Source organism: Chiloscyllium punctatum, chromosome 38 (assembly GCF_047496795.1).
Source record: "Chiloscyllium punctatum isolate Juve2018m chromosome 38, sChiPun1.3, whole genome shotgun sequence".
NCBI lineage: Eukaryota > Metazoa > Chordata > Chondrichthyes > Orectolobiformes > Hemiscylliidae > Chiloscyllium > Chiloscyllium punctatum.
The window spans coordinates 14,463,558-14,479,606 of NC_092776.1; the positions used below are offsets into that span (position 1 = coordinate 14,463,558).

The following is a 16,049-nucleotide window of genomic DNA, read 5'->3' on the forward strand; positions in this document are numbered from 1 at the left end:
GTTACACAGAGATAGGGAACTTCTGTTCCTTTCTGCAACATTTATACATAAAACCTTTGGTTACCTGTCAAACACCTGTGACTGAATGCCATCTCTGTGAAGTGCCTTGGGTCATTTCACTATATTAAAAGATGCAAGTTATCATTGCTTGCTGTCCTTTCTTAGTTTAACCATAAACTTAGACAGTCAACTAATTTATTCAGTTATCAATAAATACGGTGAAAAGTTGAAGCCCCAATAGAGGTCCATTGCAATTTCCACGTTCCATCAGAGAGATAACCTCCTCCTCTTAGCCCTTCTGTATCTTTTATCATGGAACCAATTTGTAATGCATGTCATAATGGTCCATCAAGTTTTGTGCACTTTTAAGTTTTCTCTTCTGTTTAATGAGGAAACGAAAATCCAGAGGCATTTATTGTAAGTTTTACATAACGTTTAATGACAGCAATACAGATCGTTAAGTACTAGCATTTAATATACAAGCAGAGATACACGGAACAAGGAAAGGCTTTGAAACAAAGAAAATAAAACACATTTCCCCTACACAAGATAACATTAAAAAACATTACAAACAATTTTGAGGGGAAATTGTTCAGCATTATGCCTTTTTAATTTTTTTCCAGATTTCTTTTGCTGTATAAAACAAGACAATGTGCATCTTATATTTGTACTGTCTCTCTACAGATTTACAGCCAAGTAGAAAATCATGTCAAGCAGCCAAGAATTCTCTGTTTCCACCTCACTGTCTCTGTTCAAATAGGTACCAGGGGTTAGGTGTGGCGGGTAAAGTTCATTCTGGCAAAACTTTAACTTCAAAAACATTTTTGTTTAAAAAGGTACTATTACAGATATACATTTTCCAGAAACTGTATTCCCTTTTAAGAGGTGGGGATGAGGAGAAGGGGCAAGTCTGATTGACAGTGCTACTGTCAAGAGTTTGTACATGCATTCTGTGCTTGTTGACTGTCTACATCAATGTATGGTTCAGTTAAGCCTTTCCAAGGTCATTAACACAACCCCACAGCACAGGATTGACTTATTTATTGATTCTGATGTGTAAGTGGCAACCAGTAGTTCATCTCCATGGCATCTCCAACTGAATCCAGCAAGGTAACAGCATTGACATCAATCAACTGGATCACAGTGCTAGGATTCAGGACTGGTTCTAAACTGTCTCATTTGGAATGCATTTTTATCAGACTACGGAAAGAAAAGACACCAGAAACACACTGTGGATCTGTCAGTGTCTGGAAAGAGAAATTGCAGGTTAATGTTTTGGGTGTGGACCCCTTTTCACAATCTAATACCACTCCATGCCAAAACGTGCAATCTGGACATCCAAAATATATTCTTATACTTTTACTTTGTCTTTCCTACAATTCCTGTTTTTATGTCTGATTTTCATATATTATCTGTTTGAATCTTACTGAAAAGAGACACTTTGCCTAAGCTTTTTATCTTGCACTAAATTTCTTTTTTCAGCATATTCCAGATCGGAGTCAAAAAGCGCGGTGCTGGAAAAGCACAGCCGGTCCGGCAGCATCCGAGGAGCCTGACCTGCTGTGCTTTTCCAGCACCACACTTTTTGACTCAGATCTCCAGCATCTGCAGTCCTCACTTTCTCCCATATTCTAGATCTGTACCACCAAGTGACTATATTAACTATTTCTTTATTTTTGTATTAATACTCAGAAATCTACTAGGTAGAGATGCATTTGTCCAATACAGACCTGCAGACTCTACAACCATTAGGACTTAATTTTCCTACATTTCAATCATGATTAAACTTCAAAACTTTACAGTAATTGGCTGTAAAACTCTTTGGGACGTCCTGAAGTTGTGAAAGGCGCTATATAAATGCAAGTTCTTTTTATTTAAAATTGAAGTGCAGGCTACAGTCAAAGCTGAGCAATCTCCCCAAGAGTGTGTAAAAGTACTGCACTGTACGGAGGAGCACTTTGGAATCTCAGTTCACAGGATCCATAACCATTAGATCCACTGTGAGGTTCTAGACTCTAGCTCACAGGACCCAAAACAATGGATTCACTGTCCCAGTTGATTCAGGTCAAGAACTTGTGTGATCCTTGACCAGTTTCACAATGCACATTAAAAAGAGAACTAGTTTGTTGCGTTAATTAAAGAGCAGATTTGGAAATATTTGCACTCCAAACCATGAGAGGCATCCTTTATTAAAATAAAACTTGACAAGATACCTACCTCATGGACAATAATGTCTAAGCATGGCCAAAGACCAACAATTGAAATGACAAATCTATGTATGAAATCTGAAACATCAGAAAGCAGCAGAAGATCTGTCAGCATCAGTCAGAACTTGGAGGGGTCTCCAGCACCGCATTTAAACGGCCAGTCTTCACATACATGCTAAGACAGTGAGTGGTAGCAGGGTATTTAACTAAGAGTTATCACAGCCAAGACTGATTCTGTCCTCACATTATATCCAGACACGTTAATTTTCCAGTGTTAATCACGGGATATCAGTCATGACCAGGTGTTTTTGCCCCTCCAGCCCAAGGGTGCTGAAGCCAAGTGTAGTGCCCATGGTATTGCCCTGAGCAAGATGCCAAATTCAGCTTTGCCCAGGATCGACACACCTGGGATGTGTCTGATTTACAGAACTTATCTATTCATTGAATCAGCTTCTGAAGGTCTGGAGAGAATCATCACAATTTCTATGAATACTTTACTAACAAATAAGCTTAAATGTTTTTTGAATACCATGCAATAAAATCACCAATATCCTTTCAAAGAATATACAAGCCACGGAGTCCATCGCTGCTTTAAAAATGCAGGGGTTTGGCGGATTCAGATGTGTGTGCCACTGTAGATTTGTCTTGGAAACTCACTCTAAGGAGTTTATGTGGGGATGTGGTTTCTAGAAGTCTTATTGATGAAGAAACAAAAAATCTGGATACCAAGAATCAACACCCCCTCCCCCATCCCCAGTGTTTACCCCATTCTCACTTATCACTTAGAGTGCCATTGGCACAAATTGCCTGTCCAGGTGTTCCATTCTTCATGAAATCTAAGAGTATGTGGCTGTGCGCTGTTCAACCACATTGGGCATCACAGTGCCATCTTCACTCAACAATCATGCAATGGTATCATTTCTATGTCACCAGATAGTGATCATACAGACGAGTGGGGCCCCTAACTGAGGCCAATTGTAGCAACCCGTCCCCGCTCATATTCTCTGCTGAAATCAGTTATCGCAGCACAGTCCAGGAGACCGAACTTCGGAAAATCCTGGTCCGTACAACCCAGAATGCACAGGTGGCTCATTTGCCTACTGTGCCAGCTGTGGAAGCTTCTAGAACAGCAATTTCTTTTCCTGTCCAAAGCCCAAATGACAGAACGCTCAGCAGGAACAGAGAGGAGCTAGAATTGGCGCAGGTTTTAAATCTTCTCAGCAGCAAGCTGTTTATTAACACTTTTTTTCAAAGACAGATAGTTAAAATGAAAATACTTTGTAGTAGCTAAGAAAATCTATAGAAGCAGGTATTATATCCAATAATTAGTGATAGTTTGGGAAGGAGAGATCAGTGATTGATGCTTGCATCATTGGCGGCACAAGTTGGTTGCACAGTGACAAACCAGCCCCCGGTACCTCCACTTGTTTTTTTTACTTTGAAAGGTAGATTTACTTTGGGTTTTGGAACGGCACTGGCTGTCTTGTACATCTTTACTGTGAGGCCTGTGATGTTGGGTTCTCTGACTTGCTCTCTTGGCTCGATGGAGGCTTACTGTTCCAGGGGCTGTTGGCTCCCAGCGCAGGGGAGTTGTTGAAGCTGTCCTCGTCGTCTATGCCATTGGTTGCATCATACTGTGTATTCTCCAAACGTGTGATAAGCCGCTCGTCCTCATCGCCAAACTCGCCCCCCATCAGGGTGGGCTCACCCACCACCATCACGTCCTGTAACAGGGAGGTGACCTCAGCTCATTTAAAGAACAATTTGTGACAGGATAGACAAACAGACCCATACAAACACGCACATGCACAGAAACACCTGAACACAACAATGACTTGCATTTATATAGCGCCTTTAACACAGTAAAAACATTCCAAGGTGCTTCACAGGAGGGCAAAGCAAGAAAAAAGACACCAAGCCAAATAAGGCAGCAGTGGACAATTGGCCAAATATTTTGTCAAACAAACAGATTTTAGTGGGAAGAGTCTTACAGAAAGAGAGGGGGATACAGGTGGGAGCTTTAGGAAGAAATTCCAAACACTCTTGGAAATCCACTCTTTGAATAAGACTTTTGTCACCTATCCAAGTATTTATTGTGTGGCTCAATGTCAATTTTTGTCCTTTATCCTCTTGTGATGGCCTTGTAGATGTGGAGGAGGAGAGATTTAAAGAGGAAGTTCCCTGACAGCTGAAGGCATGTCTGCCAGTGATGAGGCAGAACAATATCCAGGAAGCACATGACACCAGAACTGGGGAACGCAGAGATCTTGGAGGGTTGTATGGTTCAGATAGTGAAAGGAGAGACTATGGAAAGACTTGAACCCAACAATGAAAATTTTAAATTTGAGGCATATGGGTATAAACAACAAAACGCACACAATCAAATTTAAACCGAACACACAGAACTCCAGACACACACCTAGAAGTACCTACAACAGAGAACTATCTTGCGTATGATTTTCACATGAGTCTACAGTTGACAGTAGTGTTGGAATTCATGTGTCAATTTGTTAGTATATTCTACCCACCATTGACATTCATTTCCTTTATTGCCCTCATGATCTACAGCTCCATCTCTCACACTCCCATATACATCACATTTTGTCAAGAAAAAGGTAGACAACCCAAATCGCAGATGGGACCAGGTCTGCTCGACATTCCTCCTCTTTCTCCCAAACAGAATTTCCAATTCACTCCAGCAAATCCAGATGGTCAGAAACTCATCCATTTGGTGAAGTTTGGAAAAGTTCAATAACCAATGTATCTAATATGTCAACACTTCTCTATTTATTATTTGCCCTCCCCATCACTTAAATTCCCATCCCCATCCCCCCTTCTCCCCCCCCCCCCCCACCACCTCCAGCTCTTGAAGATATGACTTACTGACTGTGGTTCTGGGGTGCACAGTCCCACCATCATGCCCTTAGGTAAGGTGCCTGAGTGATCACCCTAGACCAAGCAGTACCAGTGGTAACTAGCTTAGCATTCAAAGCTGACACTTCATAGAAAGAGTGAAACAAAGTGATAACAACAACGTAAAATCCAAAGAAAATCTCTCAGAAAAAGTGGAAAATCAGCTCATTTCCTGTCCTTGTATGGATCAGTGAGTGAAGGGCAAAGAAACGTGGATGCTTACAGGTACCTGACTGGACAGCGCAAAGCTACTAGCCGGACTCTTCTTTTTGTTGTTGCTGTTGGCATTGGAATTTGGGCCACTGCTGATGGTGCTGCCCCCTGACATTTTCCTTTTCCTGCGTTTGCTTGGTGCCTGCCTGGCTGGTTCAGCTGCCAAAACAAGCAATCAGTATCAATTAATAATAAATCATAATAATAATTATTAGTTTTATATTATGAAATTGTAATAATAATTATTATAATTAGTAATTTTACCAAAACTCCTTAAACTTGCTTAAGAGGTATTTTCACCTCAACTCTCACCCTATAGATAACTTTTATTGGTCTGTTGTTTTGGGGAATGAAACCCAATCATTTACGACCAGGGTAGGTCTACCGCATTCAGATATATTACTCTGTCAGTGACCATTTTCTATTTCTGCATCAGCTATCCTGGTGCTTTTTTGAAAACCCACAATCTTCTAGTGTGTCTTGTTTAAAGTTGTACGAAATGGGTGTGTGTCTATTCACTTAGGCTGATAGATATAAATGGTTTACTCCTCATCAGTTTTTGTTTGGACATCATTTCCAGAAAGCATTATCTTATTTCGCCACCCTGGTTTATATCATTGTAAAGCCTGTTCAATTACTGATGGTCATGTGAATGCTGATGATTAATGTCACTCAGCTTCAAGCATATTACACACAAAATTGTCCAGCAAGGCAAAAGTTGTTTTTCTCCCCTCCCTCTTCTAATGAATCATACATCAGTTTAAATATAAACTCATAAATAATTCAACTGAGCACCTTTGTAGTCTCAAGTTACTCATAGAAGTATTAGGGAACACAAGTACTGCCATTTATACTACATGATGGGCATTCCCTTATGAATGTTTACAGGCTTGAAGCTAACCGAAAACTGGGCTTCGAGCCTCATTATCATTCTTTAGGGAGACTGTCAGTGCCTGCCGTACCTCCACATGCACCTCATCCATTTTGAAAACATGAATGCCAAAATCCTTGTCTTCTCAGTAATTGTATGTCAAGGAAGAACTGCTAGAGCACCAAAGTTTAACCAAGATTGCCCAATGCTTTCTTTAGATGGTCAAGCCCAGCCTTAGAAAGGTCATCAGGGTGCAGGCCATTGATCACTGAAGTGATTCCTTGTTACACCCTCTAAATGAGTGCAACTAACTTCCTCATGGGAGTGTTTTTGTAAACAGGAATCATTGTTTTTCTCATTTTCTTCCACTGTTGTCAGATGTATTGTAATGAAAAAACAACAAAGCCTCTCATGTACTTACCAGGGGGAGCAACCATCCGCTGCCACTTTTGGAACAGGCATGTTTTGAGGCAATCTCTTGGGCTTAAACTGTAGGTTTTATGCCTGGACATCAACTCCTGCATTGGCTCTAAAATAACACAGAGCTGCCAGAGAGAGGAGAAGGGAGAAATAGGAAGCATGAGGAGGGAAGAATGAATTTGTAGCAGAAGGAGAATGAGGATTTGATGAGTAAGGAGCAGAATTAGATAGGAGACAAAGACAAGAAGAATGTTACATTATCCACTTTAATGCTTAATCTAGTCCCACCTGCCAGCACCGGGCCTATATCCCTCCAAACGCTTCCTATTCATATACCCATCCAAATGCCTCTTAAATGTTGCAATTGTACCAGCCTCCACCACATCCTCTGGCAGCTCATTCCACACACATACCACCCTCTGCGAGAAAAAGTTGCCCCTTAGGTCTCTTTTATATCTTTCCCCTCTCACCCTAAACCTATGCCCTCTAGTTCTGGACTCCCTGACCTCAGGGAAAAGACTTTGTCTATTTATCCTATCCATGCCCCTCATGATTTTGTAAACCTCTATAAGGTCACCCCTCAGCCTCTGATGCTCCAGGGAAAACAGCCCCAGCCTGTTCAGCCTCTCCCTGTAGCTCAAACCCTGCAACCCTGGCAACATCCTTGTAAGTCTTTTCTGAACCCTTTCAAGTTTCACAACAACTTTCTGATAGGAAGGAGACCAGAACTGCATGCAATATTCCAACAGTGGCCTAACCAATGTGCTGTACAGCCGCAACATGACCTCCCAACTCCTGTACTCAGTTAAGGAAAGCATACCAAACGCCTTCTTCACTATCCCATATACCTGCGACTCCACTTTCATGGAGCTATGAACCTGCACTCCAAGGTCTCTTTGTTCAGCAACACTCCCTAGGACCTTACCATTAAGTGTATAAATCCTGCTAAGATTTGTTTTCCCAAAATGCAGCACCTCGCATTTATCTGAATTAAACTCCATCTGCCACTTCTCAGCCCATTGGCCCATATGGTCCAGATCCTGTTGTAATCTGAGGTAACCCTCTTTGCTGTCCACTACACCTCCAATTTTGGTGTCATCTGCAAACTTACTAACTGTGCCTCTTATGCTCGCATCCAAATCATTTATGTAAATGACAAAAAGTAGAGGACCCAGCACCGATCCTTGTGGCACTCCACTGGTCACAGGCCTCCAGTCTGAAAAACAACCCTCCACCACCACCCTCTGTCTTCTACCTTTGAGCCAGTTGTGTATCCAAATGGCTCGCTCTCCCTGTATTCCATGAGATCTAACCTTGCTAACCAGTCTCCCATGGGGAACCTTGTTGAGCGCCTTACTGAAGTCCATATAAATCACATCTACTGCTCTGCCATCATCAATCATCTTTGTTACTTCCTCAAAAAATTCAAATCAGGTTTCTGAGACATGATTGCCCAAGCACAAAGCCATGTTGACTATCCCTAATCAGTCCTTGCCTTTCCAAATACATGTACATCCTGTCCCTCAGGATTCCCTCCAACAACTTGCCCACCACCGAGGTCAGGCTCACCGGTCTATAGTTCCCTGGCTTGTCTTTACCACCCTTCTTAAACAGTGGCACCACGTTTGCCAACCTCCAGTCTTCCAGCACCTCATCTGTGACTATCGATGATACAAATATCTCAACAAGAGGCCCAGCAATCACTTCTCTAGCTTCCCACAGAGTTCTTGGGTACACCTGATCAGGTCCTGGGGATTTATCCACCTTTAACCATTTCAAGACATCCAGCACTTCCTCCTCTGTAATCTGGACATTTTGCAAGATGTCACCATCTTTTTCCCTACAGTCTATATCTTCCATATCCTTTTCCACAGTAAATACTGATGCAAAATATTCATTTAGTATCTCCCCCATTTTCTGTGGCTCCACACAAAGGCCACCTTGCTGATCTTTGAGGGGCCCAATTCTCTCCCTAGTTACCCTTTTGTCCTTAATATATTTGTAAAAACCCTTTGGATTCTTCTTAATTCTATTTGCCAAAGCTATCTCATGTCCCCTTTTTGTCCTCCTGATTTCCCTCTTAAGTATACTCCTATTTCCTTTATACTCTTCTAAGGATTTACTCGATCTATCCTGTTTGTACCTGACATATGCTTCCTTCTTTTTCTTAACCAAATACTCAATTTCTTTTGTCATCCAGTATTCCCTATACCTATCAGCCTTCCCTTTCACCCTGACAGGAATATACTTTCTCTGGATTCTTGTTATCTCATTTCTGAAGGCTTCCCATTTTCCAGCCGTCTGTTTACCTGCAAACATCTGCCTCCAGTCAGCTTTTGAAAGTTCTTGCCTAATACCGTCAAAATTGGCCTTTCTCCAATTTAGAACTTCAACTTTTAGATCTGGTCTATCCTTTTCCATCACTATTTTAAAACAAATAGAATTATGGTCGCTGGTCCCAAAGTGCTCTCCCAATGACACCTCAGTCACCTGCCCTGCCTTATTTTCCAAGAGTACGTCAAGTTTTGCACCTTCTCTAGTAGGTACATCCACATACGGAATCAGAAAATTGTCTTGTATACACTTAACAAATTCCTCTCCATCTAAACCTTTAACACTATGGCAGTCCCAGTCGATGTATGGAAAGTTAAAATCCCCTACGATAACTACCCTATTATAGATCTCCTTACAAGTTTGTTTCTCAATTTCCCTTGGACTATTCGGGGGTCTATAATACAATCCCAATAAGATGATTATCCCTTTCTTATTTCTCAGTTCCACTCAAATAACTTCCCTGGATGTATTTCTGGGAATATCCTCCCTCAGCACAGTTGTCATGGTATCCCTTATCATAAATGCCACTCCCCCTCCTCTTGCCTCCCTTTCTAACCTTTCAGTAGCATTTGTATCCTGGAACATTCAGCTGCCACTCCTGCCCATCCCTGAGCCATGTTTCCATAATTGCTATGATATCCCAGTCCCATGTTCCTAACCATGCGGTGACTTCATCTGCCTTCCCTGTTAGGCCCCTTGCATTGAAATAAATGCAGTTTAATTTATTAGTCCTACCTTGTCCCTGCCTGCCCTGACTGTTTGACTCACTTCTGTTCTCAGCTTTACCCATCTCAGATCGATCTCTTTCCTCACTATCTCCCTGGGTCCCACCCCCCACCTTCCTAGTTTAAATCCTTACAAGCAGTTCTAGCAAATTTCCCTGCCAGTATATTAGTCCCCTTCCAATTTAGGTGCAATACGTCCTTCTTGTACAGGTCACTTCTACTCCAAAACAGATTCCAATAATCCAAAAACAGATTCCAATAATCCAAAAATGTGAATCCTTCTCCCATACACCAGCTCCTCAGCCATGCATTCATCTGCTCTATCCTCCTATTCCTGCCCTCACTAGCTCGTAACACTGGGAGCAAACCAGATATTACTACCCTTGAGGACCTCCTTTTTAAATTTCTGCCTAACTCTCTGTAATCTCCCTTCAGAATCTCAACCTTTTCCCTTCCTATGTCGTTGGTTCCAATGTGGACACTGACCTCCTGCTGGCCCCTCTCCCCTGTGAGAACATTTTGCGTCCTTGATACTGGCACCAGGGAAGCAATACAGCATTCTGCTTTCTCTCTGCTGGCCACAGAAACATCTGTATGTACCTCAGAGTACAGAATCCCCAAACACAATTGATCTCTTGGAAGCCAACGTACCCCTCGTTGCATTAGAGCCAGTCTCAATACCAGAAACCTGGCTGTTTGTGCTACGTTCCCCTGAGAATCCATCACCCCCTACATTTTCCAAAACAGTATACCTGTTTGAAATGGGTATATCCACAAAAGACTCCTGCACTAGCTGCCTACCTCTCTTACCCTTCCTGGTGTTAACCCATCTATGTGACTGTATCTGAGACTTTCCCCCCTTCCTATAACTGCCATCCATCACATACTGTAGCTTTTGCAAATTCCTCATCGCTTCTATTTGTCTCTCCAACCCATCCACTCGATCTGATATGATTCGCATCCAACAGTATTTATGGTAGATATAATCCGCAGTAACCCTTAAACTGTCTTTAAACTCCCACATCTGACAAGAAATACATATCACTGCAAAGGCCATTTTTGCTCCTTCACAATCTTCAGACCCAGAAAATAACACAGTCCTATTCCTCTACAAACACTGCCCCAGGTTAAATTAATAGCTATACCTTATATTTTAAGTTTAATCAAGAGACTTATCTCCAAAAACCTATAATCAAGAAAGAACCCACTGTACTCACTAATACAGCCTTTCTCTTGGACAGCCTTAAAACAACAATTAACTTATCTGATTCTGTGCTGTGAACTTCGCCCAACTGTTCCTCCAAGTTGTGAATTTCACTGTTTGTTAATTTTCCCAGATGCACTCCTATGTCCAGCAATACAGGAATTCAAATAGCAAAGGCGGTAACTGTGCAGGTTCTCTCTCTCTCTCTCTCTTGCCTCTCTCTCTCTCCTGCACTGTCCTCACCATGTTGTAACACTGTATTTTGCACTCTGTTCTGCTACTCTGATGCACTTTGTATGGCACGATCTCCTTGTATAGCAAGCAAAACAATAGTTTTCATTGTACCTCAATACATGTGACAACAAATCGAACTCAAACTCACCCAGAATTCCCACCACTCAATCTGGAATATATTTAAATGTTGTAATCATTACTGTATTTTACTGAGTCAAACATGACCATGTGTCGTAGAAATTTCAAAATTTTGCCAGTGACGTCCACACCCAGAAATGATGAAATATAGTAAGATGATAATTATCCAGGATATAAATGCTGTCATGTCCCAAAAACAAATTGATAATCAGACTTTGAACAAAGGAATCAATGTTTTTAATCTTTCTACCTTGACACCTTGGAAGTCATATATAAAATTTAAATAAACTTTATTTTTAATAGCATAAATTTATAATTGCTGATAGTAACAGACTCTGGTATTTGGGGATTTTTGAAAAGCCCTGCCTACGTTAAGACCTTGAGTGTTACATGGAGGGAAAGCGTCACTGATGAAGAAGTGCTAAGAGGCCTGAACGAAGTGCCTGCAGGATATTGTGACAGAGATAAGTGAGACTGACAGTACACGTTCTTCACCTCCAGGAGGTATGTTGCGCCAAAGGGGCAGTGGAATGGACACTATCAGATGGCAGGGCCAGCCAAAGATCTGGCAAGATGAATGTAATCCTTAAATTTAAGAGCAAAACTCCATTTGAGCTGCAGTGAAAGACATTGCTATGGACTAGCTTTGGTAGTAGAATATTACTGCTCATTATCCCACAGGTGATAGTTACATGATTGACTTTAAGCTATCTGGCTCGGTTACATCTGGTTGGAGATATATCAGATATTTTTGTCAGAGGTAGTTTTTTTTTACTCAGAGTAGTAGAGGCATGGAACGCACTGCCTGCAACAGTAGACTTGCCAACTTTAAGGGCATTTAAATGGTCATTGGATAAACATTTGGATGAAACTGGAATAGTGTAGGATAGATGGGCTTCGAATCAGTTCTACAGGTCAGTGCAACATGGAGGGCCCAAGGTCCTGTACTGCACTGTAATGCTCTATTTTTTTTAATCATCACTGGGTCAAATTCCTCAAACTCCCTCACAGCACTTTGAAGTAACTACACTACATGGGCTGCACTGGTTTACAAAGTGGTTCAACTGCCATCTTCAGGTAATGCCCTCAACCTAAGAATTAATATTTTAAATAATGTATTATGTGGCTACAGTTGCCTCTAGCTGAAGTCCAATTGCTCGCAGTACAGTTTATTTTAAATCATATTGTAATCATTTCTTCCTGGTGCCACACCACAAAATGACTCAAACAAACAATAATTATACATAAATATGGAATTGAGCATTGGGATTGGGTGTTGAGGACTAAGGCTCAGCAGCCACAATTTGGCAACCCTTATTGTAGGATGTCACAGTTTGCACAGCACTCATTTGGTCCCCAGCTGTGCACTCAGATCCTGTGTGGATCAGCTGGCAGGTGTATTGCAGACATCTTTAATCTCCCCTTACTCTGATTTGAAGTTCTCACCTCTTTCAAGAAGACCACCATCATCCCAGTGCCAAAGAAAAATCGTGCAGTGTGCCTCAATGACTACTGCCCAGTGACCTCCCTGACTATGAAGAGCTTTGAGGGGTTAGTCATGGCTCACATCAATTCCAGCCTATCAGACTGCCTTGATCCTGATCAATGTCCCTACTGTCGCAGCAGGTCCACAGCAGACACCATCTCCCTGGCCCTGCACTCATCCCTGGAACATCTGGATAACAAGGATAGCTACTGCTGAAAATGTGTTGCTGGAAAAGCGCAGCAGGTCAGGCAGCATCCAAGGAACAGAAGAATCGACGTTTCGGGCATAAGCCCTTCAGGAAGAAGGGCTTATGCCCGAAACGTCGATTCTCCTGTTCCTTGGATGCTGCCTGACCTGCTGCGCTTTTCCAGCAACACATTTTCAGCTCTGATCTCCAGCATATGCAGTCCTCACTTTTTCCAACAAGGATAGCTACATCAAGGTCCTACTTATGACTACAGCTCCACCTGCAACACCATAATTCCAAACAAACTTATCTCTAAACTCCAAGACCTAGGTCTTGGCTTCCCTCTCTGTAACTGGATCCTCAACTTCCTGACTCAGACTGCAATCAACCTCCTCCATGGTAATCCTCAACAATGGTGCCCCACAAGGCTGCGTACTCAGCCCCTTACTATAGTCCTTATACACTCATGACTTCATTTACAAGTTTGATGATGATGACACCACCGTTGTAGGTCGGATCTCAAACAATGACAAGATGGAGTACAGGAAAGAGATTGTGTGCTTAGTGGCATGGTGTAAAGACAACAAGCTCTCCCTCAATGTCAGCTTAATGAAGGAGCTAGTCATTAACTTCAGAAAGAAGAGTGGAGGGTAAGCTCCTGTCTGCATGAATGGTGCTGAGCTGGAGATGGTCAAGAGCACCAAGTTCCTGGAGTAATGATCACCAACAACCTCTCCTGGTCCAACCACATCGAGGCGATTGTCAAGAAAGCACAACATCTCTACTTCCTCAAGAGGCTAAGGAAATTCAACATGGCCACAAAGACTCTGATCAATTTTTATAGATGCACCACAGAAGGTATCCGATCTGGATGCATCGCAAAGTGGTATGGCAACTGCTCTTCCCAGGACTGCAAGAAACTAGAGTCATGAACTCAGCCCAGTCCATCACACAAACAAGCCTTCCATCCACTGATTCCAGCTGTGTTTCCCACTGCCTCGATAAAGGAACCAGCAAATCAACGATCTCTCCCACCCTAGTTATGCTCTCTTCCACCTTCTTCCATTGGGCAGAAGATATAAAGTTTGAAAACACCTATGAACAGATTCAAGAACATCTTCTTCCTCGCTGTTATTAGACTTTTGAACGGTCCTTTCAAATGTTCATGTTGATCACTCCCTCTACATCTTCCTTGCGGCTGTGACACTGTATTCTGCACTCTGCTCTGCTACCCTGATACATTTTGTATGGTAAGATCTGTCTATATGACAAGCAAAACAACACTTTTCACTGTATCTTGGTACATGCGACAATAAATCAAACTCAAACTTATACGTTTCAATGTACTAATTAAATCTGCTACTCTGTTGAAAAGAAAGCAAAAGATGAGGTCTGAACCTGTTTAATTTGACACAAGTCTATCCTGAAACAGCTGTCCATGGTGGGGCATTGGGAGAATGGCACTGATTTGAGTAGTGCCTATGGACCACTTTAGGAAATCAAAGGACTTGTTCTTTGGACATGTATTTGCTGTATTTATAATCAATAGTTAGCTCCCACAATGGTGCCTTTCTGTGGTCTAATAGCTGGTATGCTCCATAGCTGAAGCAGAGCTATTTTGATAAAGTGCTCAGAAATGCAGCAAAAAATGATGAAGTACTGATGGAAATCCAATGCCATAGAGAATAAATATATTTTGCTAGAAGTCGAACTTCTCTTTCAATTTCAGTTTTCTAAGGGATGTGTAGCGTTAATATCTGACAAGGACTGAAGTGTCACCAAGAGACTGTGATGCCTTGTTTCTTCCTAGTGTATTTTTAAACTAGGATGCTTTACTTTGAAGTGCTCTTACTCGGAGGTAGTTGAGAGTAGAGTTGGACAGGCCACATCTTGTGATGTTCTTTGACAACTGATCCAGCATCTGTGGGTCCTGGGACTGTGTAGAAAAGAAATGGAATAAGATCAATTAACTGGTTGGTGAGGATCGACTTACTAATGCCAACACTCAGGTTCTCCTGGCTTGGGTGAGGGAGTTTATAGACTCAGAGACGTACAGCACGGAAAGAAACTTTTTGGTCCATCTCATTCATGCCAACCAGATATCCCAAACTGACGTATTCCCATTTGTCAGCTCTTGGCCCATATCCCTCTAAATCTCCCTTCCCGGTCATATGCCCCTCCAGATGCCTTTTAAATGTCGTAATTATAACAGGCTCCATCCCCTCCTCTGGCAACTCATTCCATACATGTATAATGCTCTGTGAAAATGTTGCACCTTAGGTTATTTTTAAATGTTTGCCATCTCATCTTAAACCTCTGCCCTCTAGTTTTGGACTCCCCAACCCTGGGAAAAAAAACCTTGACTACTCATTCTATCCATGCCCTGCATTATTTTATAAACTTTTATAATGTCACCCCCCAGCCTCTGTCACACCAGAGAAAATAACCCTAGCGTTTTCAGCCTCTCCCTGTAGCTCAATCCTGGCAACATCTTTTCTGAATCCTTTCAAGTTTCACATCTTTCCTATAGTATGGAGGCCAGAATTGAATGCAGTATTCCGAAAGTGGCCTAACCCATGTGCCGTACAGCCACAACATGACCTCCCAACTCCTATACTCAATGCACTGACCAATAAAGGCAAGCTTACCAAGTGCCTTCTTCACTACCCTGTCTATCTGCAACTCCACTGACTTATTTGACCTGACAGATTGGGTGTCATTACACGTGACACACCTTAGTCACCAATGGCCTATTACTTTGAAAAGGACCAAATCCTTTGCATCTGAGAGCTTGGGGCTTGTACTGAAGTACATAAGAAATAGGAGTAGCACAAGGCCATTCAATTCATTTATGCTGTTCCATTATTAGTAAGATCATGGCTGATTTCTGACTTCAACTCCACCTTCCTCAGAGCAGAACGCAACAGAATAAACTGACAGTGTAACGTTAACTTGTGGAAGTTACATCACACATTTAAAAGGCAAAGAAATTTCATTTGAATATTCTCTTCAATTAATATTTCAAAGTAAACACTTCAAAAGACACTAGCCGAAACAATAGAGAGTGAAACTATTTAGTTGGGCTTTTAAACTTTCAAACCATTCATTTTAACAGGA

General features: G+C 41.9%; 1 protein-coding gene across 4 annotated transcripts in view; it reads right to left on the minus strand.

Moving 5' to 3' along the window:
• Window positions 1–411: 411 nt before the first annotated feature.
• Window positions 412–16,049, minus strand: part of ldb1a (LIM domain binding 1a) — a 103,379-nt gene continuing 87,741 nt past the window's right edge. For 3 of the 4 annotated variants that reach the window (XM_072557225.1, XM_072557226.1, XM_072557228.1), the window contains 4 exons: window positions 14,785–14,868; window positions 6,626–6,749; window positions 5,344–5,492; window positions 412–3,931 (listed from right to left, as the gene is read on the minus strand). In XM_072557225.1, coding sequence (XP_072413326.1) covers window positions 3,701–3,931; window positions 5,344–5,492; window positions 6,626–6,749; window positions 14,785–14,868 — 588 coding nt within the window. In that variant the 3' untranslated portion in view covers window positions 412–3,700. The remainder of the gene's footprint in view (window positions 3,932–5,343; window positions 5,493–6,625; window positions 6,750–14,784; window positions 14,869–16,049) is intronic. The other variant, XM_072557227.1, reaches the window with a different exon arrangement.